This window comes from Anopheles merus, chromosome 3R (genome assembly GCF_017562075.2).
Source record: "Anopheles merus strain MAF chromosome 3R, AmerM5.1, whole genome shotgun sequence".
In the NCBI taxonomy this organism is placed as follows: Eukaryota; Metazoa; Arthropoda; class Insecta; order Diptera; family Culicidae; genus Anopheles; species Anopheles merus.
The window spans coordinates 5941301-5965638 of NC_054084.1; the positions used below are offsets into that span (position 1 = coordinate 5941301).

Sequence of the window (24338 nt, forward strand, 5' to 3'; positions counted from 1 at the left end):
TCCAACTTTGATTGTTGTCCCGTCCCACTAGGCACACGGTTGACAGCTTCGGCTAACCTCAAATGCGCAAACAGAAAAGAAACCGCTCATCGCGTACGCCTGTTGTAAACAAACCCCTTTCAATCGTAGCAGTTTCAGCGCTGATAGAAGTTCTGGTGTACTTTACATTCGATCGGCATCATGTCGGATAAGAAGGTAAAATAGACGAGCTTACATTGCACCAAAGAGAACCAAAATTAATCAATTTCTCTCTCACTCTCCTTTTCTCCATTTCCACAGCCAGCGGCATCCGGCAATTCGGCTGGTGGTGGTGGTGGTGGAGGAAGTGGTGGCGGTGGCGGCGGAGGTGACAATAAAGAAAAGCGACGAAAGGAATCCATCCTCGATCTGAGCAAATATCTGGAGAAGACGATACGGGTCAAGTTTGCCGGTGGACGGGAAGCGGCCGGCGTGCTGAAGGGTTACGATCCGCTGCTGAACCTGGTGCTGGACAATACGATAGAGTTTTTGCGCGATCCGGACGATTACAAGCTGGCGGACGATACGCGGCACCTGGGGCTGGTGGTGTGCCGGGGCACGTCGGTGGTGTTGATCTGTCCGCAGGATGGCATGGAATCGATACAGAACCCCTTCATCGCCCAGGAAGGCTAGTGCGGGGAGTGTGAGGAAGCAGTGCAGGTACGGTGGGTGGTGTGTATGGAGAGAGAGAGAGAGAGAGAGAGAGAGGCGGCTGCCACACGCTGCACTTAACTGGCTACCATTTCCTTCCGGTGGTAAACGAAAGCTCTGGATCGCCGGAAGGTTTCATCATTTCTTATCGTTCTTTTCATCCAACAAACTGTTTTTTGGTTACTAGCCAAAGCATTTGTTACAGAAAACTCCATTCATCCGTTATGTTACATCTTTCGTTAAACTTTTCTTTATACACCATTCCGTTATTATTCATACATTCACATTTTCTCCATTTTTTGTAGTCCCAATCACGAAATTCTTAACCGAAATGGTCCAGGTTGTAGGAACAAGGAACTGCCGAAGGAAATGTAGTGGAAAAGGGGTGAACGAGACGAACGCAAAATCTTAACTAGTTTCTGGAAGAGAGATCGGTAAATCGATCAATTTATTAACTTATGCTTAAGTAACTTACTCCTAACACTTCTACCAGAACTCGAGTGTGGCAAACGACTATCCACACTGGCCCCGTCTGGGCTTTGATATTGTCGTTCGTCGCAGACACATACACACACACTCCCACGGTGGTGCCTTTTTCCCGCGGTCACGGGCCAAAGCTCTAACAATAGTTGTTAAAATTATAACTCAAACAAAAATAGCACAGAGGAAGCATTTAAGCCACAACACAACAGAAACAAAGTACATATAAAACAAAAAATGGTGGAACGCTCGAACTCCTCTGCCACGTGTTGTGGTGCAATTGTGGATCGACGCTGCCCCAACCAAGCTCGCCTACTTAACTTCCAATCGGTGTTGAGTTGATTCTTCGTGTAAATAAATTCCAACCTACTCGAAACACAACCAGCCGCGCTCCTCTGCTCAGTCCAATCCGAACTCGTTCCGTATCCATGGATACTGTGCCGGACATTCGTTGCAGGTGGAGAGGTAGCGGTCCTGCTGCAGGACGCGACTGTGCAGCTTGCAGGTGCGGGGCAGATTGCACGCCTGCTCCTGCGGGTCGAGCTGCTTCGGGCGGCACTGCCACGGCTCGAAGTGGCCGAGCTGGTTCGAGGTGGTCGGATTGCGCATCCACTCGATCGCCTGATGGTTGGTGACGAAGTACACATCCGGATACTTTGCCATATCGTCCAGGAATCTCTGCAAGACGGGACAGAAGCGGTTACTTTTCGGAGCACTTTTCGCCGCGGAAGCACATCCAACAATACTCACCAGGAAAGCGTCGAGATACTCCTGCTTGCGGAACCACGTGGAGTGAAAGTACAGGCCGAGCGGTGCCCGGTTCGAGTGATAGTGGCGCTTAAAGTTGTGCACAAACATCCGGTACACGTCCTCGCCGTTCATGTGCGGCGGGCAGGTGTCCACCATGCCGCACGTGTACTCGCCCGCCTCGAGCTGGTTCATCACCAGCTCCCAGATGCCCGGGTAGCTGCGGGAGGGACAGTACTGATTGTTGCCGTTGCACGCGTGCGGCATCTTGTAGTCGAGCGTGTACGGCCACAGCGGCGGATTCGAGAACGGGGCCACCATCGACGAGTCGTACACGAAGCCAAACTCCTTCATCATCAGAAACTGCCTGTTCCAGCCGACGCGCAAGAACGGCACCCGCATCCCGCGCAGCTCCTCCATGCGCACGTTCGAGAAGCGATTGATAATGTTCGCCTGGCCCACCATCTCGTCGAACCAGTCCTCGATGGTGGCGTTGCGCGACCACCACTCTTCCGGCCCCCGGTGCGTGATCGAGTGGACCGCAATCTCGTGCCCGTCGTTCCACGCCCGCTGCACCTGGGCGTAGTTGGTGTACTGGTGGGAGATGAAGAACGTCGCCCGAATCGGACACCCGTTCGGGTTTTTGCGGCCCGGCGTGAAGATCTTCTCCGTGTACAGCTCCCAGTTCTCGAAGTTGATCGCATCGTCGAAGGTGAGCAGAATCATCTGCGGCGTGTGGTAGCGCTCCAGCCGGCCCGGGATGACCGTACCGTCCTTGGAGCAGAAACAGTCCGGCAGCTCGCACACGGACAGATCGCACGGGTCGGCCGCGTTCGGATCGTTCTCCACGTCGCACCAGCCCTCGTCCGAACCGTCCTCACAGTCGACCGAACCGTCGCAGAAGTACTCGTTCGGTAGGCACGTCCCGTCGCCGCAGCCCAGCTGTGACCGTTCCTCGCATTTGGCATTTTCCAGCAGCGGTTTTGGAACGCGCTTTTCTGCCAGGGGAGGCGAAACAAGAACAAGGGTGGTTATTTATAACGGTCATTTTAAAATTGTAAGTCGAAGCCTAGGACGTCCAAGCGGCAAATCGAAGTAGGCTTCCTCTCGCAAAAAGCGTCCCTTTTCGATGTGTACAGAAGTTCCGTAACCTGTTTTTATATTCTAAACCTAAATCTGCTTTCATTTTAGTGTTTTTTTTTAATTTCCACCTACCTGCCGTAACGTCGCAGTTGTCTACATTCTGTTTAAAGTCGCAGATTTGCCGCGACACATCGAACAGCAGCCCGACGGAGCACTTAAACTCGAACACTTCCCCGTCCAGGCAGAGATAGTACTTGGCACACTCGGCGTTGGTCCACATCTTGTGCTCGGGTCGGTCCGGATTTCTGTTGATCGGATGAAAAAGGAAGTAATTTCTCATTCAAGCTTATTTGACTGAAAAGAATGCTTTCGAGAAGCTATCTACTACACGCGGGCATGGTTTCGAACCAGCTAGGAAAGGAAAATTGGGCCGTAAAAAGCACCAGCAGCAAATCCAACCCTTTATGCAAAAGCGAGACAAAGGAGCCGTTGCGTGCGTGCGTGCCACACCGCCGATACTGACCTGTAAAACCGTCCATCCTCGAGGCAGAGAACCGTGTTTTTGAGACTCCGCTTCACCAGGTTGCCACCGTACGCTGGAAGAAAGAATGGGAAGGAGAGGGAGGGGGGGATAATTGACCCCCCAAAAACGTTGGTGAGTAATAAAAAGCAAACACAAAGGTACTTAGAGTAACTAAACTAGCTTGCATACCATAGCAGAAGAATACAATCATCTTTCACAGAAACCGAACCTCCACCCTTACGTCGTTAATAGTCTATCAGTTCCCCACACAGACTTCGAGGGGAGTTTTCCGATAAACAAAAGACACTAACTGTGGAACCATTCGATATGGAAAAGTGTTTTCTTCGTAAGCATGTGATTCTTTCCCCCCGTGGAGCCTCTTGCTTGTAAGAGGAGCACGTGGAGATGAACAAAACAACAGCGCCAACAGCAGCAGTTTCCTATTGCGCGTCCGCAAAATGAGGCTATCCGCAGCGATTGCAATAAAGATTTTCCCTCCCAGTGGGTGGAGGTGGTGCTGCAATTCGCATTACCTCGGCGGGTGGAATAGTAATGAAGGAAGTGGTGAAAAGAGTTTAATGAGCATTTTTATGTGATTGCGTTTGCGTTTAAAATGGGTTGCGCACAGAGATTTGAAGCGTGCGCAAGCTGCACAAAGACCACCGTAGAAATTGGTGGTTTTATTTAATACAGCAAAAATACAGCTTTGTGATGTCATCGTTGGAAAGGTGTGACACTTTTCAAAATGTCGATTTTATGTCCCCTTATTTTTTGGGCTGTTTGAAATGTGTACGCAAACTCTTGTGTAAAGCACATATTGTCCCGTCGTCTGTTGTCACTTTCATTTTTAAGCCCTTCCTGTCCCACCATTGCAATGCTAATTAGACTGTACGCGCTCTGTTATTCCTGCAATGGTTTCAACTACAGAGCGCTTTTTCTTATTGGTGCTAATTCAATCATATTTCAACATCCATCACAGTAGGCGTGTGCGTGCCGGTGCACAGTTTGAGCGGCAGATTTGGTTGGTGGATGTTGCGTGAACCTTCCCAACCGTGAACCGCGTACGTACGTGCGTGTGTGTGTGGCCGTTACAGAATCGAGAATGGGAAGCTGTTGCTGTTTTGTGTCATATCCGGTGCAACACATGTACGTGTAAAGTGGTTTTTTTGTGCCACTTTTTGTTCATTACGAAACATGGTCATCATGCACTACAACAAAAAAAAACCTAACAATTTGAAGTGAGATACCGAGACATACCGAGAAAAACAAAAAAAGATGATTTCGAGTACTTCACCGTCATGTGCACACTTAGCCGTACGATATCGATGTGTTAGGTTAAAGATCGCGTCATTAGTGATTAGTGCTAAACCCATTCTCCTATTTACGCTTCCAGCTCCCCGGCAAACGACTCCACAGTGTGCTGTGATTAGATAACCTCCAACCGCACCAAGTGTGTCTAACCATCATCGGTGCCATTTGAGGTGGTGCTTCAAGAGAGGCCCAAACATGTAATTATGACAACTTGTTGACCGGCCAAAGGTGTATAGGATGCCGATGCCATCTCTGCCAGCACCGACCCTTAACTACAGCACACGAAATTGTCCCTTTCTGGAAGTGATTTGAGCACAAACAATATGGCAGTATTTAGGATCTATTTTCACATTACACGTGACACACCGATGTTGAGGAACACCAGTCCGGCCGTTTAGTTATGACACGCTGCAACTGCGTTGTTGTTATTCAAATGTAACAGGTAGGACGTACTTCACCCTACCTTGGAGTGATCTTGCACAAAAGCCTTTCTTCCCGAGTGGACGTCTACCAGTGGTTAACATAGTGCCGTGGGAAAACATTGCCGACGCCTCTTCAGAAGCTGTTGTGTCCCAAGCCTGTCCCAAGGCAGCAGTGGTGGGGTTTATCGTAAAGGAAAATCTTCAACATTGACCATTGACGCGGTTGCTGCACTATCGGACACGGTTGATCTTGTCCCGCCTGAACTGCATCTGTACCACCACCAACACGGGTCGATGGAGTGAATGTGCAGTTTTGCTGTGTGATTAAAACCGGAAATGGAGATAGCGTCACACACCCTGCGGGACGGTTGTTAAACGATGGAGAGAAGGCTTGGCGGTGGAAAATTCGAGCAACTTGCTTTGGTTGACGATGATAAAGTAGCAGCAGCAGCCGCTGGCAAACCCACAAGCAAGACGACGACACGGGCCGCTCTGGCAGGTTGAAAGATCGTGGCCGTTAAGTGACACGGCTTGCAGTCCTCCCCTCCCCCCCGGATCTGGTTCGCTTAAAAAGCAGCGGGGACGGCAGGTCGGGGAGGTTCAGGTGAAATGAATTTGTAATTCAATTTTCCATGTCACCATGGTCTTCTGGTTTCCCCGGGCTTCGAGACGGAAAGGGGCCGATTCGAACGCATCGGTTGGATGGAACCGTTGGAAACCGTCATAAATACCGTTGATCGGGTAGGAAAAAGTGTACACGATGGTGCGATGGTTCCAGTCTGATTTACATTCATATTCCTCCCCCCCCCCCCCCTTCGTTATCCCATACACCACTCTTCCTCCTTTCAACGTTGGTTCGTTCGTGCCATTTCAGTGCCTTTCTATCGTTCTCCCTCCCTTCTCTCCACACGCGGCCAGATTTTCCACGGCGAGCGAGTGTCATTTTCCAGTCTTGTTGTGTTGAGTCGAGTGCGGTGTGTTTTTCTTCCCTCTCTTTAGCTTTTCTCTTTGTTTTTCATTGATCCCGGGCGCGCTCTCTTCTCTCGACCGTAGCAGCGGGCGCGCGCACCGTCGATCGTTTACTTTAACGATTCATTAATTAATTATGGTCACGAGCCGCGGTGGCCGGTTCTGGTTGGCGGTGTTTTTGCTGCTGCCACTGCTTCTGTAAGCAATTTTCCGAGTTTGTTTTTCTCGTTTACTTTAACACTTTAGCGGTATACACTGAGTCGAGCAGGTTGTTTTGCCGTTTTTGTGTACAGCAAATGCATTTTTCTTTCTTGCTTGGTGTAATAAGACACGCGGTGATGCAGCCCCCCCAAAAAGGGAAGCTTGTTTTGCAAATAGACTTCTTGTGGATGAGTAGAACTATCTAGTTGGTTTTTTTAGAGATCATATGTAATGGATCTCGTTGGCTTTCGCAACTGAGACTTCGCTCTGATGAGGGACGGTCTACGAACAGGCGATTTGTTAGTGGTGCAGTCAGGAAGAGTTTTTGATACTTTGAAGCAAAACATTGAACATATTGGAAGCCAATTGATCGCTCTTAACGCGTCAAACCAGTTTCATAAATAAATATTTTATAGAAGGAGTTACTAAAATGAGGTTCTACTAATGTGATTATGTATCTTTACAGGGTTTACCAGGAGTTCTCATAGCTATGCGATACTTTAATGATTCTTTCTTGCGTGAACTGAACCTAATGTAATGGGAATTGGACTCTATAGCAACCTTGTTGGGCACGTCTAATAGGAATTTCCAAGAAGCTCGTCCAATAAGAGTGACATAGAGTCCAATTTCCATCATATCAAGTTCACTTCCCATAAGAAAGAGTCAAGTAAGTGTCCCACAATTGTGAGGACCCCATAGAAAACCCGGTAAATTATAAAAATGATCAAAATTTGAAAACAGCTGTCCTGTTAGACACTTAGCTCGAGTGTAGCTTAACTGTTTGTTTATAGTTTCAAACCAAATGTGCACTGCTTGTGCTGCAAGATTGCACATAAACACAGCTCACACTCCCCGCCGAGCAGCATCGTCTTCCTGTTGTTTACGAGATTAGGGCTAACAACATCCCGAACACGAAAATACATAAACAACTCTACCCTGCCGACCCGGCGCGACTGTGTGTGCCTTGGCCTTTCCATTTCCCTTTTTTTTTCGCCAACACTTTTCCCGCCGTGCGGTGCGTTTAAATTCGATTCAATCGCAGCACCGGCAGGAAGACGCATTTTCTCACCCCACGTTTCCGGCTGCCGTTGCCGACTTCTGCCACTGCACCAAGAGGGAGGGAGGGTTTTAAGTTTCTCTTCCTGCAGCATGGAACAGGTGTATTTAGTTTTTTTCCATCTTCTTTTGCTCCGGTTCCCATCCCTCTGCCCTGCACAGAAATCGAAATCCCACGACACTTCTTTGCGCGAAATGATGTGGCTGCTAGTCGTTGCATGCATGCACTTTTTAGCCTTCCCGCTCCGGCCTCCCCTTTTCGTCAGGGTCCGGCTCTCCCGTCTTCTGTTGGCTAGCATTATGGGTGAGTTTTCTAAAATTCCATCCCACCGGAACAGCGCGACTTCTCCACTCCCCCCCCCCCCCTCTCCCGGGGTCCTAATTTACGATCCATTTACTGCACTCGCATGTATCTCGCGGGTATCGCATGCGTTTGTGGTAGAAGTAGAGAAAACCCTCCCTACCACCTCGCGTACAAATTGTGCAGAAAAGTGACCTACATTAACCTTCGATTCGCTGTGTGTGCTTCAATGTGTCTATTCACTGCAGCAGGATGCAGTTTTTCACCGAAAACGAATCGGCCCGCTGTTGCTACCTGTTTGACTTGAGGAAGGCGGCGTACGATCGCACTGCTAGAGCTCGATCTATGCAACGATAATCCCATCCCGGACCCAGCGCCGCCCCATCAACCTACCATTTCCAGTGAAAGTGACCGCGAGCGTCAGCAGCGTGTAGCATAAAAATAGACCCATTCCGGTTGATTTTTGTTGTTGTTGCTGTTGTGTGTGTGCGTCGTTACGCTCCTTCTCTTCTTCTCTGGTCTTCCGATGTCACCGCTCCGATGGTCGTCTTCCTTAGAGCAGCATCCAAAAGCAAACGCGCGCGCAATCGCTTGAAGAAGTGTGCACCCCCAGAGAGGGCCAAGATCGATGGTTGTTGTTTGGGTGCGATAAAACTGGTACAATAAATTATGTATCACTTCACCACCTTGCCATGCTCACCGGCCATGAGCGGCCGTCCCGCGGACACGTGTTTTGCGGGCGTCTTTTCTTGCACTTCTTGCACACACCCGGTGGCCGAACAACCGTTCTGGAAGCTTTCACAGTTTCACTTTCCACTTTACAAACGGCACGATCCTGCAGATCTCCTCCACCGACTGGCTGAAACTAACGCAACGATTGGAACCGCCTTTGGGCAAAAAAAACGCGTATCACTCGCGCCGAATCGCACGGGCGGGTTATGTTTCGCAGCCGATGCTACTGGCGGGTCCGATTTTGTGCGACTTTTCCACTTTTACTTTCACCATGCACGCGCCACCGCGCGATTCACACACACACACGTTTCGAGGTGGGCGGTTGTGTGTTTCTGTGTGTCTGCCGTGCAGTTCCGTTGGGATGAGGAGGAGACGGTTACGTTCCTGTTGCTTCTCTCTACTCTAATCCTGCTCCTTTCACTTGGAGCGCAAAAAAAGCGCAAGCACCGTAACAAGAACTGGTTTCTTCCCTTGCACCGTTCAACGCTAGGACCTTCGCAAGGCGCTTTCTTTTCCGGGAACTATAAGAACGATGTCAACTAGGAAGCACTACTACTTGTTCACACAAAAAAACCACTTGAAGAACACAAAACGCGCACCAAAGCACACGCGCACGCACGCAGGGAGCAGCACCGATGTTGAAGCACGTGCGCACGCTCCGATCTCTCGCCGGTAAATGGGGGAGCATTTCAATTAAACCGTTAGTTTTATAACATCATCTACCATCTACCGCACGGGCACGGGCGGTATGCTCTGCTCTGCGACGGCACATGGCGCAAGCCCGCTCTGAGCGTGAAGCGTTGGCGCAAAGAAAGTCGTCGAGGCGCGCGCGGGATATGCAGCAAACGGCAAGCAGCGACGATGCTGCGAGAGCGAAGAGATGAAACTTTCCTTTCCGCTGGTGCTCACATTCGTTCCGGTGTCAGTTCCGTGTGGGGTGGTTGTTTTTTTTTGTAGTGGGACGATGTCTTTGTTATGTTTCGAAACATTTCGGCCTCTTTTTAGTAGTGTTTACTTATTTGAGAATATTACTTACGATACTTTGAATTAGATTCTTCAATCTATGTATGGCCCATACGTGTCTTATTTCTCTCAAAAGCTTCAGCTCTTTATCTGCATTGGAGAGAAACGCACAACACACGAAGATTTTGCACGTTGCCGTAGGTCAGGGAACGGAAACAGCGTCGGTTGCGTCGTGACGCGCCACCAAAGTGGTTTAATTGCCAGCGATGCGTTTTCTCGCATGTTTCCAATCTGGTTCAGTGCTCATTTCACTTTTCATTTCATTTCAGTTCACAAAAAACGAAATAATGCAAATGATGATTGGTAATTTCTATTACAATTCTAATGACTCTAATGGTCTCCGTAGATGAGTCTGATGCGCAATTCTCCAAAAGTTCCCGAATAGGTTCAACATATTTTTAGATTATAGGAAACGTATCGCTTTAATATCTGGTTGTTGTCCTAGTCCAAGGGTTCGAGTTAACCATGTTTATAAAAAACTGTCGGAATGTATTCTATCTTTTTTACTCTGTCCCTATGGCATACATGTAATACATACGGCATACTAAAAACTAGCGATCTACGGGGCTCCTAAATCGGTGGGGCCCCAGGCGACCGCCTAGTCCGCTTACCATTAGATCCGCCACTGAGTATTACAAATTTGTACAAATTTGTACATTACCGTATCCGTAGCCGGTTTGCCTTCGGGAGGATCTGGTTTCACGTCTTCTGGAACATTCTGGTCTTGTTTAACATCGCTGCAATGTAGCGTAATATCTGATTCCAACATTTCTATCTTTTTGCAAACGTACCAAAGCTTTTTCCAAACGTTTTCCGTATAAAAATTTAGCATCAGTAGCAGTAGCGGGGAAGAGGCTCGCGAGGCTCGCTTGCAATGAAGAGCCGTTGGTGAAGACGAAATTGTAAACAAACCAACTGACATATTGTCGCTCAAATTGCGCGATAATGAAATGGTGAGAAGTTTTCACTAATTTAACAGCAGAGTTTCTTTTTACACTTCTGGTTATTTTTAAAATATTTTTTAGATATTTTTGAACATTTTAATTATCCAAAGGCTGTTATAAAAAGAAAATTGTCAGACACATTTTACCATGGAGGGCTTCCACCGTGCCGGAATCAGCTGTCACGATGACAGTTTATTTACAAACAAACAGTTGCTCGAGCGGCTTGGAGCGTGCAAGCCATAAAAAATAATCCTTAAAAATTCGTCCTAAATTCTGTTAGTAAGTGCAGATGCATAATTTACCCGCACCAGTAATGTATTCTTGAATCGCACCTGTAATCAGCATTGTTTGTGGGAAGCCGAAGCACACAGAACTGTGACCCACACACATGCCGGTGTGTGTGAATGCTTGCCGGGAAAAAAATAAGATAAGAAAACGTCCGTCCAAAACTCCACCACTCGTCACGGTGCTGCGTGCTCGTGTGCAATCGTTGTGCATTAAATATGCTGCTACATAAAACAGTGCTATGCGTGGCGCTTGTCGCACTGTTTTGCCATGTTGCCTTCGCTACCCTTTCGCCGTCCGATAAGAACAAAAACAAGAAAGTGAAGGAGCTTAAAGTAAAAACTGGCCCCCAGCCAACAAACGTGTACGACCGGGGGCTGGTGCAGGGAGAACCGTCCGCGAAGGACATCATAGTGGAGAATGCGGCCTACTTCCAGGACACGTCACTGAAGCTGTTCGAGGGCAAAGTGCTCGGGTTTGTAACGCCGGTAGGTGTGGTTCTGGGGAAGTGCCGTCTGCGGGGCGGATGTTTCTTATCTAGAATGTAGTTCGTTCACGTTCAACTCTTTTTCCGCTTGCAGTGGAACAACCATGGATACGATGTGGCCAAATTGTGGGGCCCTAAGTTTGACTACGTGTCACCGGTTTGGCTGCAAATCCTGCGGAAAGGTCCGAAAAAGTACGAGGTAGCCGGTGTACACGATATCGACGATGGGTGGGTGAAGGACGTGAAGAAAGCGGGCTCAACGATCAACAATCGAGGTAGGATGGCACTAGCAAACATGCCGAAAACGGATTCTATATATCATCTTTATACCAATTTTTAGTTATTCCTCGCGTTCTGTTCGATAAGTTCACCGATCGGGACTTTTCGCAGCTCCTAACCTACCCGGAGGAACGTACCATTGTCGCGAAACTGCTGCTGGCAACTGCCCGGAAGCATCGGTTCGATGGTTTGGTGCTCGAAGTCTGGTCACAGCTGGCGGCGCGTGTCGAGGATAGCTATCTAATTGGGCTGGTGGAGGAAATATGCAACACACTGAGCGCTGCATCGTACGATTGCATCCTGGTCATTCCGCCGGCACGAAAGGAAACGTACGACCTGTTCTCCCGCAAGCACTTTGAAGCGCTCGAACCATCGGTCACGGCGTTCTCCCTAATGACGTACGACTTTTCGAGCGTCCAGCGACCGGGAGCGAATGCTCCACTGTACTGGGTGCGGAATGCCGTCCAGCACATCTGCCCCGACGGCGCGGACCGGATGAGGGAGAAGCGGGCCAAGATTCTGGTCGGACTGAACATGTACGGAAGTGATTTCACACCGAACGGTGGGCAACCGATAGTGGCTCACGAATATTTGGCCCTGCTCAAGCACCTGAAGGGTCACCTGACGTACGATGAGCATGATGTGGAGAATTTCTTCGAAGTGAAGTAAGTTTTTCGGGAGTATGTCCGTTTTCTCCTATTTACTACTTTCCCTCTTTGTCAGAACCTCCAACGGACGCCATATGGTATTCTATCCGACTCTGTTCTCCATAGACGAAAGGCTAAAGCTGGCCCGCGAGCTTGGCACCGGCATCTCGATCTGGGAGCTCGGGCAAGGGTTGGACTATTTTTATGACCTTTTCTAAAAACGATCTATCGTCTACTGAACGAATAATGTGCCCGTTCTCCATTTCGGATATTAGAGCACACCTTTAAAGCAACATGCACAAGCGCATCCGAATAAGGCTTTTATCTAAAAACAAAAACACTATCAACGATAGCGTCCTAAAGCAATAATTCAGATCGTTTCTGTTTCTCTCTGACTTCTTTCTGTTATCTTTTTCGATGATACATTATTCGAGCATATCTTAAACGAAATAAGAAGAATAATGTCGGAACATGCCGCTGTTCGGTTGGTGCTTATGTGATACGATAATTAAAAAGTAGATGACAATTAGCAATTAGAGCAATATGTTAAAACTGATCATAAACGCATCGCCGGAGCGTGTGAGAGTGTGGGGAGATACGAAAGGGGGCCCCGCCCACGGGCGAATCCAGGCCCTATCCAGCCGTTGCCTTGCCCCGGCCCCGGAAACCCATCATCGATTCCGGGCCCTTCACCACGCGGTACATCAGCTCCCAGCTCATCTTCGCCGGCAGCAGACACTTGAGCGGCAGGAACATGCGCACGTGGTCCGGCAGCGTGCAGTTCACCTCGTTCTTGAGTATCGAGCGGACCATACTGTCGGCAACGTACTTCGGCTCGAGCATGGGAAACAGGCGCGGCTTGCATCCCGCAAACATGCCGGTGTTGATGTAGTACGGACACACCAGCGTCATGTGGATGTTGTCGTAACCGTGAGTCTGCAGCGGAGGAGGAAGGTTAGAAGTGCTTAAGGAGAGTCAATTAAAGAAGGCGCCTTACCTTCAGCTCCGAGTAGAGGGACTCGTGGAAGCCTACGCAGGCAAACTTGGTCGCACTGTAATCGGTGCAGCCGTACGTACCGAGCAGTCCAGTAACCGAGCTGACCGTAACGATGTGGCCACTGTTGCCGTTCATCATTTCCGGCAGGAAGGCACGTGTGGTCTAGAACGGAAAGAAGCCGTTTGTAGCATGCAATGACGATTGAGTAATTGGCCACCCACCGCAAGAAATACTCACCCAATAGTGCGACAGAATGTTGACGGCGTACGTACTCTCGATGGCCTTATCGGACAGGTCCCAGAGGGTGCGGCAGGCGACGATACCGGCATTGTTGATCAGCACCTGCACGTTGCCCACTTCCTGCTTCACTTTCTTGGCCGCTTCGTACACCCGCTCGCGCTCGGAAATGTCCACCAGATAGGCCCGGCAGCGGTAACCTTCCGCCTCCAGGGCGTCCACCGTGCCCTGCAGTGCTGTCGGAAGAGAGTGAGAAAAGAAAAATGTTCCATCACTTAATCGTTGATGCCGTGCGGGAAGACAACAAAAACGTGTTTAACACTGTGATCGAATGATAAATGAATGACCCCGATAGCAATCAATCAGGCAGCATAACATTAGCCGGCAGCAAGATAGTTTTACATCTTACGGGCGGGATGGTTTAACATGAAAAATTGAATCATCGGTGGCGTTTAGTCAAAGTGTCGTAGCTGAAACCGTCTCTTCGAAGGTCAGCTGAAGTAAAGAGGTAAGCGATGCCGTCTTTAAACGATTGACAAAAGGCATGAAGAGGGATTTGGTTTCACTAATCTTTGCGCCATGTTTTTGTAGGCCCCCGAACCCGACCCGTAGGCCACTCTCTGTTGGTTGCGGGTAACCGTTTTATCCGCTCCGATAACGCCACGCCGGATAATGGAGCGGTCGCGACTCGGCTAATGGAGCATTGTGAGCATTGGGTGTAATTATTTGCCCTCGCGTCATAACCAATATCCATTAAAACGCTTCGCTTGATCGCTTCATCTCGACTGGCTTGGAGCAGTCGCTATGCAAATTTTATGCTGTCCCCGCTCGCTTCCAACGTCGCTAGACAAACAAAACTTCAGCGTCACTTCAGTGACACACGGTACTCGACCGGGACGTGCGTGTGTTTGTTTACCCACCGGGGTGATCCGTCGAGGGTCTAGACTTGTTGCATCCTGCCCGTCGATGCCGGCGGACCTTTCTTGTGCCTTGTGTCTCCGTTGCATCCGGCGCTGGGCTGGTGATTGTCGTAACTGAGAATGGGTTTCTCTATTCACTTGGCTCACCATCTGCATAATATTGGCAAATAGTGTGAGCCCGTTTGGAGACGGTCCAACTGGTTATGGTTTGGTTTTTCGTAAAATGTCGATTAATTTAACGATTTGCATTGATTTTGGATCCCATCCCGCTATGGCTTAGCCATCAGGATGTGAGCAGAAACTGAGGGAAATTTGATTTTGATTTTAAATGCCTATTTACATAATAGTTTTTTTTTAATGGGTCATTTGGCTTGGTTTCTGGGCCTGAAATTATGGCGTCATGCAGGCAAGGTCCGGTCCATTGTTGGTTCTTGTTTGATGATTTCATTCGCTTGTCTGAATGTGGCTGGTATTGAATTAAGTTCTTGGAATGCATGAAATGCTGTGAAAAATAGCATCATACTATTAGAGCCTTCGTTGCACAATGAAGTAACGAACGAAACTCATTTTTCCACCCGCATCATCACTTGGTCACTATCATCACTTTACTGATGTGAAATATAAATTGGTAGAAATTGTAGAAAAAGTCGTTAAAAACGAATTAAACCACGGGAAGGTACCATTTTAACGATCAGGTGTGAAGTTGAATATTGACGATCATCAACTTAACGGGTCGCCCACCCAAGCGGGGGAATATAACAACACTGCCCAAAAACAATTTACAGTTCGTTGGGGAGTCAAAAAAACGCATCTGATACTTTTTTTTCTATTTTTCATATACGATGAGCTCCACATCATGTTGATCTCCTTGTCTATATAGGCCTTTTTTGTTTTAAATAGTGCTACAAAAAACGCGTGACTTCGTAACCTCCTTTTCTCTTTCGTTGAAAAAGGATCGTGGCGAAATTTCAACAAATCTCGACCAGTTTGCGATTCATCGGGACAGGTATTTCCCAGATAATCTCTTTTGTCCTTGGAATCTGTAAGATCAACGATAGAAATCAAGCTGGCAAATTTACATGATAAAACATGCCGGTACTGATACGGAACGTGTTGAACATCAAGCATTTTTGAAATGAGTTATGAAAGAAACAGGGAGTTTTTCATTTTTAGCAAACCATCCTCAACCGATCTTCTAAAGCCACCAAAATCACACCCAAATCAATCAATATCCCTGCCTGTGGTCTAATAAAAGCTCAGGCATTGACACAGTTTCGCCAAACGTAACATTTTTCGAACTAATTTGCATAGTATCATCGATTTAATTAGCCTTCCCTGTTCGGCAGGGGCCAATCTTTTTTGCGCGATCGCTGGATCTTCCGCTTCCGCGCATGGTGTGCCGCGGTTATCGGTGAAACTTGATCAAATCGAAAGCGGTGTGTGGTATAAAAGTTTTGCGTAAACTTAAGACGGAGTTGGCCGCTAGCTCATAAAGTGCGTCCTTCGCTTCCATAGTGTCTTGTCGGTATTGGCGTTGCGTAAAGTGGAGAGGCTGCAGCTGGTTGGATCGACATGGTGTGGCATTTCGGCAAGGGGTAGCATCAGAAAGTGCGTAGAGGAAAGTGACATTTAAATACAGTCAGGTTGCCATGGAGACACACACACACACACACCATCTAAGTAGCAAATACAGAAGATGGACATATTGTACGAGAACAATGGAAGGCATTATTTTCATTTCCTTAAAGTTCTTTAACCGGAAATGTGTCTGCTTCTCGTACTGCTTGCTAAACGTATTATACTGCTCATAAAATTTCAATTCCATAAAAATCGGCAACTCCATAAGCGCCCGACTGCCCGGTGCTGCCCTATCATCTCACGCACCCGTCCGTGAAGATTATGCTAGAGGGTTTTTGCTTCACACCTTCACGCATGTCATCATCACAGTTGGCACCGGCACTGCCCCAACGCACCGGCTCTCTTTAATAGCTTGTGGTCCGCCGATTAACATCAATCAAACTCCTTCTCCATCCCAAACGTTTCCCAAAGTTTCCGTCTCCGAATGCTGCAATCTATCAAATCGGAATAAAAAATCAATCTGCAAGTTTCCCGGGACCTACCCCGAAAAAGTATGAATCAAGCTTATGCTCATGCACAAGCAATCCCCCCTCCCCCGGCGCAGCGAACTTACCATCCTTGTTTATGTCCCAGATGACTACGCGGGCTCGGAGGCGCGCAAAGTTCAGTGCCAACTGTCGGCCCACACCGCCACCGCCGCCCGTAATCAGCACCACCTGTCCGGATACGTCCTGTGAATGATGAAACAAGCGGCACATTAGAGTGAATGAGGGAAGGCAAGAAATCAATGAAAGAAGAAAGCATCAAACGGGCGATGGGGAAGGAAATCAATCAATGCAACCATCATCATCATCATCATCATCATCATCAAACACACCAGACGCAGCAACGCCTGAAGGCAGTGAAATCGATCGTCCCCCAGTGTGGGTTTGCGCTTTTTGGGGTGTGCGTGTAAAAGGGTGTGGTGAATAGGATGAAACTGTTGCCCAAACACTGGGGTTGAGATATAAAAAAAAGAAGGTAAACGAGCACAAGGGTTCAAAGTAAACAGTCAAGCCATGTCAACATGACACACTTTGCAGAAGAAGGGCTGTGTCGTTAAGAATGATTTCCAATGAAGATGTGATGGATTTGCTTTGCGTTGACCTTTCCGTGGTGCCGCACAAGAAGGATGTGTGTGTATATGTGTTTGTGTACATATTATCGGCTGATCGTCATGCTATCAAGATCATGGTAGATCACGTTGTTCGTAGAAAAAGCTTGATGCAATTAAAATTGCTTACTCAGCAAAGCTTCCCATTTCACCGCAATCTTAAAGAGTATGAACGCTTTCGATTGTCTCTTGCAACCGTTTTAAGCACAGGCCATTTTTCTTCGGTAATCTTATTGCATTATCTCGCCCGTGACTCGCTGCGACATGTTCCGCTGAACTGGCCAACTATTGATTGATGATTGATTGACTGGTGCTGGTGCTGCAAAGGCCCCCTGGCCATGTCTCTAATTAAAAATGAAACCGCTCGAGCGTGTTTGGGCTTCTGTTGCATGGGCTAGAAAATTCATAAAAAATGCTAACCACAACATTACTTAATCAATTCTTAAAAAAAACACTCTTTGGAACGACTTTGAAACGTTTCAATTGTTCTGTGGAAAGGCTGAACCATACACAGCTCATTACTGGCCCGGGTGCTGCTAGCGGGTCCGTACATGTGTCTCATACTAAAATGCTTTTTTATGACTTACGACGTACGATACGTTTCCTGTACCGCGGCCTGTTAATGGCCTGTCAAACAAACCCTTTTTTCGAACGCCCGTACGTACAATGGCCCATGTTACCGAAGTATGTGTCGCCCGAGCTTCTTGAGCGATCGTTCGTCCGGAGGCGAAGCAAAACAACGGTATAAGAGAGCTCACTCTGTCTGTCTGTCTGTCTGTCTGTTTGCGAATTTGTCAACCTTTGGTGCGGTCGTCCGCCAAGGCTGGGGGATGCGTGATGACGTGATGCGTGTGGTTTTAGCGCCCTTGTTTTTGTTTGTAAGCTGCAAGATGGTTCAATTGCAAGACTGCACCACACACCCACAGCGACTTGTTTGCACTCCAAGGTGATGAAGATGAGGCTTATGAAGAGGAGGTTGTGTTAAATTTGGTTTTGCCCCCTCTTTGCCCCGTAACGTAAGTGGTCGTGGCCCACTCCATAGACACCTGGAGTGCTACTACGTAAGCAAAGCGTTCGAACGCAATAGATAATTCGATTTTAATAAGCCACCCCAGAGACGCCCCAAGTGTGCACGTGTCACCCGGGTCTGTGTAGCGCCAGCGGTCGGGGTTTATGTCGTCGCGTCGCTCGTAATTGCCTATTAGTGTTAACTGAAGGGGGCGGGGAGGAGAAAGTGCACTCTTGCCGTGGTGATGGTGATCACACGGGACACAAGAAATTTCAAACCATCACCGCTAAACCTCAACAGCACTCACCGGCACACATTCGGGGGGGTTGTATTTCGCCGCAAAATTTGGGGTTCGTCGCTTGCAAACGCTCACTTGCGCTCGTTGAAGTCTTTCGTTTATTTTGGTGGCAAAATTTATTCAATTTTGCCCAAAACGCACCAGGGTTTTGACGGCGAGGAGAGCCGTTGACGGCAAGATGTGGGTCACCGTTTACATTCGTTCGTGAAGCGCAAGAAAAAAGTACTTTCGCCCGGCCGGGTGTAATTGACATTTGGTCGACAAATAATAATACACGAAAAGTAGTGCCGGTACAGAAAAAAGCACAACCGGTTCCATTTCAGGTGCTTCAGTGTGTGTGAGTGTTCCATGGTAGCTGATGTCATGCAGCTTCAAATGGGGAAAAGGGAATGGACCCTAGGGCGCTAAAGCAATTGTCCCAAAAGTCTCAAGGGAGGGGACCGATCGTTGCAATGATCTTCAAGGAGATACGCCAGGAGGAGAGTTTAAAGTAAAGCCAGCCTTGGCGTGAATGTAAGTGTGCGGTTTTTTTTTTGGGGGGTGGGGGGGATCTTTCGTCCAACGTCTGTTTTGTTGCTTCCACTCACTCTTACACCACTGTGACTTCCACGCATTTATATAAGTCGTTGCTGTAATGGAAGAGGGGTTAACGTTGTTTAAAATTCACTTCGCCAGGAAGGAACTTTTACACATTACCCTACCATCGAAATGAAGATCATTAACCTCATCAACTTAAGCTCAAAAACAGCTGCATCTTATTTTGAATGAATTAATTTGGTTTTTGTATTGTGAACCTCTAGTTACGCTCCTCCTGATTAAGTAACCAAAGCACCAAGAGCAGAAAGCAGAGCTAAACACACGCTTTAATTCCCGTCACCACCGCACCAGGTTTCCGGCAAAACATGGCGCCCGTAATTGCCTTCCCGGCCGCTTGTCACCGTGTCACTCGATGGTGGCGATCGCATGGTGATTGATCTAATCAACGCAAATCAACGATCACTTAATAATCGCTCACCGTTTAGTGTATCTCTGTCCCTTGTGAAACAAAACGGTGACACATAAGGCGAAATTCGTTATGATCTCCAATCGCCTCGATCGTTGGCTGTGAGCGCCGTACGGCCTTTTCTCTTTTGCTTAGATGTTGAAGGTGATGGTGGTTAACACGTGTGCGCCCGCGAGTTCAACGACATGCGGGGCCCCGGTTTATGCAACGGCTTAGAAAACAGCGTAAAATTCGGTGGACACAAACTCCACAAACCCGCTGGGTGGGATGGAATTGTTAATGAAATCGGTCGAGCGTACGAATGAAGCTGCAACGGAGAGGCAGATGAAGAAGCAAAACAAAAAGCAAAAACTCTTTGAAATGTATACCCATTCTCATTCATTTGAGTTTGACGGCGGGAGCAATATTACGCGTTACTTTCTCATATTCAATTCAATAAAACTAAATTCAATTAACTAAGAAACCTTCAGAATCCGATCTTTAATCTGATGGAAAGAGTGAGAGAGAGAGAAAGGTTGTTTTTGTTTGTCCCAACCACTTCGCTAATGATCAAATCCATTCGATGGCCAAAGCAAAACAGTTAATGAAGTGAAACGAATCTGCCCAAACACCCCAGCCAAGTTAATTAATTGATGAGAAACGAGTAGCGTTTTTACTTTACTTGTGATGCACAAAAATATTAGTTTTTGCTGCTTTTCGCTTAGAAAAAAGCACTAAAAAGAAACTTATTTTTCTTTGCTCATCTCATGTGACAAAACAACCCTCCCTGCAATCTGCTGCATCTCCTTTTTCTTTAAGCGAGTGTCGTTTTGGTGATGATTTAGGCAAATGTGTGACGAGTGCGCTAATTTCTTCTCCATTTGTTGACCATTTCGCTTTGGCCAATCGCCCAAAGCCATGCCCCAGTTACGGGGCATTCGGAGGGGGGGGGGGAGAGGAGTGAACGAGAAACGTCAACAGTGGCATCGGTACAGTGTTGCGATAGTGTTGTTGAAATGAAATGCATCCCTACAGGTCGTGCCCATTCACTTCACACCGTTTTCATTCTTATACATTGCTTCACATTCTTCCTTTAATTTGCGTAAACTGTTCGGTTCACGTTAATATCAAACACGTGCCAACGTTCTTCGCTATTAGTTCTTCTTCTCCGTTGATTGTTAATTTAAGCTCAACAGGAAAAAGAGAGTGGAAAACTGTGTTACTAATGCATGTAAATTGCAAAAAAGGACAGCAAAAGGACAGTAAAAGGTAGCTGCATTAATTAAAATTCACCTTCACAAACAAGAAAGAGAAAGAGAGAGAGAGAAAGAAAAGAAAGAAAAAATAGTAAAAGTAACAAAAAACGCAAAAAAAAAACACATTGAGATAAACAAAACCGTAAATTATCGAAACAGAAGAAAGAGGTGAAACAAAAATGCTAAAAGAATGGTAAACAAGTGAAGTGATCGTCCCGTCGCGACGCTATCGATCGTGGGTCGTACATTATTATTCATGTAGAACCGGTTCAGGTGGTGGACGCCCGACATGAAACGATGGTACAGCGAAAGACAAAAGCATCTCTGGTATGGTTCCCAGGCGTGCGTTTGAATGCCGGTCGAATGCCGCCCGAAGCCAGAATTCGCATTTTCACTTTTCACTGAACTCATGTTTTGCGTCGTAGGCTCTCCAGTAGGTCGGCATCGTGTGTCGTGTGCCTGTTGACATTCCCGTTGATAAGAACAATAATAATAGCAATAATGCTAGAGAGTGAATTTTGATCTTGTTTGGATGGCTTTCGCTTCTCTGGCGATCATTATAGGCCCTCCCCAAAAAGTGTGGAAAAAGAAAGGAAAACGTTTGTATCACGTGCTTTTTTTTGCCTCACTTTGCAGAGACTTCTTCTTATCGCATCGCTTGCAGCAACAAGCTCAAAATAGAGGCACGATCAAACCATCGATTTTAATCGAATTTCTTCCACTCCCCTCCACACTAGCTACTGGCTACATCGTACATGGTGTACATCGAATCGCATTCGTTTGGTGGTTTAATTCGCGGTGAAAGCTGCGCGCTGCAAACAAAACTACGCTAATAGGCCACCCATTCCGATGCAGCTACGGTGCATTTGCGTCCGTCGCCGGTGTAGCGAATGTGTGTGGCTCACAGTGCTGTGGAGTCGATTTAGCTTCGCATTACATACCTTCTTGTGAGAGTGTTGTAAATTTTGAAGTAATTTTTTACATGCAAACAGCTCAAATACTTACTTTAGAGCCTTCAATCTGCTAATAAATAATACTTGCGCATTCAACCTATCACGTTAAAGCAATAACGCGATAGAATGTGCTTGCAATAATGAAAGGTTGTGAAAAAACGTGACGAGTAATAATTCTCTATTGTCAGCCGGCTGAATGCAAATCTAATCATTGAGAAGAAGATCGTTCGTTAGGGTGAATAAATTAACGCGTTTGCCAGGGTGGGTTGAATAATTGCACCAAAGTTTGTTGTGAGGCAAGGTCGTATTGTATTACGTACAAGAATGGTTCGTTGATTGAGATACAAAATTTGGAAAAATACTTCACCTTTTTACGCATGTTAACAGTTAACCTTTACGTACACGCATGGAGTCGTTCGTCACAAGTGCCTCATTATGTTTGTTACTTCGTCAAGTGATGCGTAAAAGCAACATCTTCCATTGCAGTAATTGTATATGTTTCCAAGGCCACGTCCAGTGAAACATACACGTGGAGGGCTGTTTTTTTTACATATTCATACGCACAATCTCATCTCAATTACGCTTTAGTAGTTTAAGCACACGTTCTCGCGTTCAACGCCTGAACAAGGTCAGAGAGAATGATTGAATGTTGTTTTGATACCCCCCTGCCCCGATCGCGATACGAGATACGATCGCACATTTCTTCACACGCATAGTTTGGGGCGAATTGTTGTTACAATCGATGCCTACCACCACCTACCTTTAGCTTCCGAAACTGGTACGGCGTTAGCGTCAGCACGATCGTTTCCAGTGTGTAGTAGATGGACTTCACGAAGAAGATCAGCAGATCGATCAGCAGCGAAAGAAAGTGATCGAGCGGATTCTCGTACAGCATGTCACGCATTCGTAGCACCATTTTTGCGGCTCTGTTTGGGGAGGTGCTATATGTGGCAGAAAAGGATTTTGTTTCGTCGGGTCACTTTTCAGATGATCGTTAAATCATCCCACTGAAATGCACAGCAAACACCGATCCGAACACTTTGTATTTTTAGATATGCGTAGTGAGTTGCTTTCTTCTCACTTTGTTACACTCTCACTTGTGCAAAGATGCAACGCACTTTTGTTAAGATAATTTTCTGAGCAAGAAATGTATCTAACAAAACAACCACAACACTTTAATTTAGCCGACAAACGTACAACAAACGAGCACCAGCAGCAAAATGAGTTCACAAATGGCCGTTCCCGGTTCGGCGTGTTCTCTTCGCTCGCTAGCTAGGAATCGGGTCAACCTCTTGGCTTCCACCTCGGTAGAAAGCACCACTTCGGTGCTTGAAGCTTTCTTTTTTTTCTACCCTTTCCGATTCGTCGAAACGGTTGAGTACCGTTTTTTTTTTGCCCGCTGGTCCACCAAAAGCCACGTTCCGAACGCTCCCGAGTACCGAACGTGAATGCGCGTGGTTGCTGCTTCGAGCGGCGGGGTTCGTCGCCTATGCGCTCGAGATGTTCTTTTTGCTCTTTGTCCCCTCTCTCTCTCTCTCTCTCTCGCACATGCCATGTTCATCTGGCCTACGATTATCTGGTGAAGATGATTTACATCACAGTGAGCTGTGAGCTGATGGAAGCTTTTCGAGCTCATTCCGAAAGCTCCTGCAGCAAGCGTGAGGTGAACAAACGCAGTAAACATAGCCCCTTTCTCCAGGCCTTTTACGGGTGGTGTGGTGCGAAGAAAAGTCACCAACACACAGGCAGGCGGTGATGCAGATCGCGTTGCTATGGGGGATGACGTCTACGGTGAAAGAGATGCACATGATAGGGGACCGACGTTTGTTATTGCGTATGTTGGACTATTTCTACTTGGGGTTTTTTTTTTAAATATTTTAATCAGCAAAGAACACTCAATTACAAAAGATGTTTGCATTGCCTTTAATTTCAACATTCACTCGACATGTCTTGGGGTAAGGATTATCTTTACATTTTAACATGCTCATCCCATACTCTCAAGGTTGCTGCATACTACTTAGTACACGCTGTACTGAACATTTTTAATCTTACCTCGCCATCTTCTCTTCAGCTTAACAATGGCACCTTGTGCATGCAATACAAACAAGTTCATTATGACGGGAGGTCCGAAACATAAACTCTTTACCCCCCTGTATACTGCCCCAAACATGGTAGCAGGCGGACGAGGTGTGACCTCACAGACACGCGCTATTCCACCATTTCACTGCCGTCCAGCTTACGGCAAAGGTTGATAAAAACCTACGGGACGGCATTATGCAAGATACGATCAGAGCTGATCGTAGTGTTGTCCTATGGAGCATTCCATAACTCTGCATTGTGATGCTCTGTCCATCCCGAGAGATGCCTTAAAGTGGACCGGTTTGCTGGTAGTAGGGATGACCAAAACTGCAGGGTTTCGATTGTCCCCAGACGGTCTTATGCTAATGAAGACGCACTGTTGAAAGCGCCATATTACGGTGGTTAGGGAGTTGGTGGTAGATAGAATCCCGATCACGATCACGTAAACAGCATCCGGATTTGTGTCTCCGCTATTTAATAAGCAAGGTGTTGCGGGTAACTACTTATGATGAAGTTTGATAAATCGCAGTCACGCTGCAGTCAAAGATCATACCGAAAGGTTCGTCAAGCGTCAAGATGTTGAATATGTTTGACCATTTCATAATCTCTCATTGCGCCAACCAACCAAACACACACACACACACACACACGCACAAACAAAGGTTATGTGGCGCAGTGCGTAGCGCCATTGTGGTGTGAAAATCCTTCACATTTGGT

The 24338-nt window shown here is 47.2% G+C and overlaps 4 protein-coding genes across 5 annotated transcripts; 2 read left to right on the forward strand and 2 right to left on the reverse strand.

Annotated features, from left to right (window-relative positions):
- Positions 1–100: 100 nt before the first annotated feature.
- On the forward strand, positions 101–1289 carry LOC121596518 (U6 snRNA-associated Sm-like protein LSm7). 2 transcript variants are annotated; one of them, XM_041921550.1, is made up of 3 exons: positions 101–195; positions 280–678; positions 975–1289. In XM_041921550.1, exons 1-2 carry the CDS (start codon positions 181–183, stop codon positions 649–651), a joined length of 387 nt encoding a protein of 128 aa, XP_041777484.1. In that variant the 5' UTR covers positions 101–180; the 3' UTR covers positions 652–678; positions 975–1289. The 2 variants fall into 2 exon arrangements, with proteins under 2 accessions (XP_041777484.1, XP_041777483.1); XM_041921549.1 differs by having other exon boundaries at positions 280–1289.
- Positions 1290–1542: 253 nt separating this feature from the next.
- On the reverse strand, positions 1543–10141 carry LOC121596511 (chitin deacetylase 1). Its single transcript, XM_041921541.1, has 5 exons — positions 8156–10141; positions 3503–3575; positions 3112–3284; positions 1900–2894; positions 1543–1827 (listed from the first exon to the last, which is right to left on the reverse strand). The coding sequence occupies exons 1-5, from the start codon at positions 8211–8213 to the stop codon at positions 1549–1551; spliced, it is 1578 nt and encodes a 525-aa protein (XP_041777475.1). The 5' UTR covers positions 8214–10141; the 3' UTR covers positions 1543–1548.
- Positions 10142–10624: 483 nt separating this feature from the next.
- On the forward strand, positions 10625–12554 carry LOC121596514 (chitinase domain-containing protein 1). Its single transcript, XM_041921544.1, has 4 exons — positions 10625–11234; positions 11328–11508; positions 11574–12177; positions 12236–12554. The coding sequence occupies exons 1-4, from the start codon at positions 10965–10967 to the stop codon at positions 12375–12377; spliced, it is 1197 nt and encodes a 398-aa protein (XP_041777478.1). The 5' UTR covers positions 10625–10964; the 3' UTR covers positions 12378–12554.
- LOC121596515 (short-chain dehydrogenase/reductase family 16C member 6) lies at positions 12466–22999 on the reverse strand. Its single transcript, XM_041921545.1, has 5 exons — positions 22303–22999; positions 16505–16622; positions 13394–13629; positions 13157–13318; positions 12466–13095 (listed from the first exon to the last, which is right to left on the reverse strand). The coding sequence occupies exons 1-5, from the start codon at positions 22456–22458 to the stop codon at positions 12793–12795; spliced, it is 975 nt and encodes a 324-aa protein (XP_041777479.1). The 5' UTR covers positions 22459–22999; the 3' UTR covers positions 12466–12792.
- Between the last annotated feature and the right edge of the window lie 1339 nt (positions 23000–24338).

Bases quoted from the DNA above. Each gene is read 5' to 3' on its own strand.
- LOC121596515 (XM_041921545.1), bottom strand. From the start codon at position 22,458: ATGGTGCTACGAATGCGTGACATGCTGTACGAGAATCCGCTCGATCAC. The intron at 13,630-16,504 runs GTAAGTTCGCTG...CTCTTCCGACAG, and splicing joins CTGGGACATAAACAAGGATG to CACTGCAGGGCACGGTGGAC. The intron at 13,319-13,393 runs GTGAGTATTTCT...TTTCCGTTCTAG, and splicing joins ACATTCTGTCGCACTATTGG to ACCACACGTGCCTTCCTGCC.
- LOC121596514 (XM_041921544.1), top strand. From the start codon at position 10,965: ATGCTGCTACATAAAACAGTGCTATGCGTGGCGCTTGTCGCACTGTTT. The intron at 11,235-11,327 runs GTAGGTGTGGTT...TTCCGCTTGCAG, and splicing joins TGCTCGGGTTTGTAACGCCG to TGGAACAACCATGGATACGA. The intron at 11,509-11,573 runs GTAGGATGGCAC...ACCAATTTTTAG, and splicing joins CTCAACGATCAACAATCGAG to TTATTCCTCGCGTTCTGTTC.
- LOC121596511 (XM_041921541.1), bottom strand. From the start codon at position 8,213: ATGGGTCTATTTTTATGCTACACGCTGCTGACGCTCGCGGTCACTTTC. The intron at 3,576-8,155 runs GTAGGTTGATGG...TCTTTCTTCCAG, and splicing joins GGTCACTTTCACTGGAAATG to CGTACGGTGGCAACCTGGTG. The intron at 1,828-1,899 runs GTGAGTATTGTT...CCCGTCTTGCAG, and splicing joins AGTATCTCGACGCTTTCCTG to AGATTCCTGGACGATATGGC.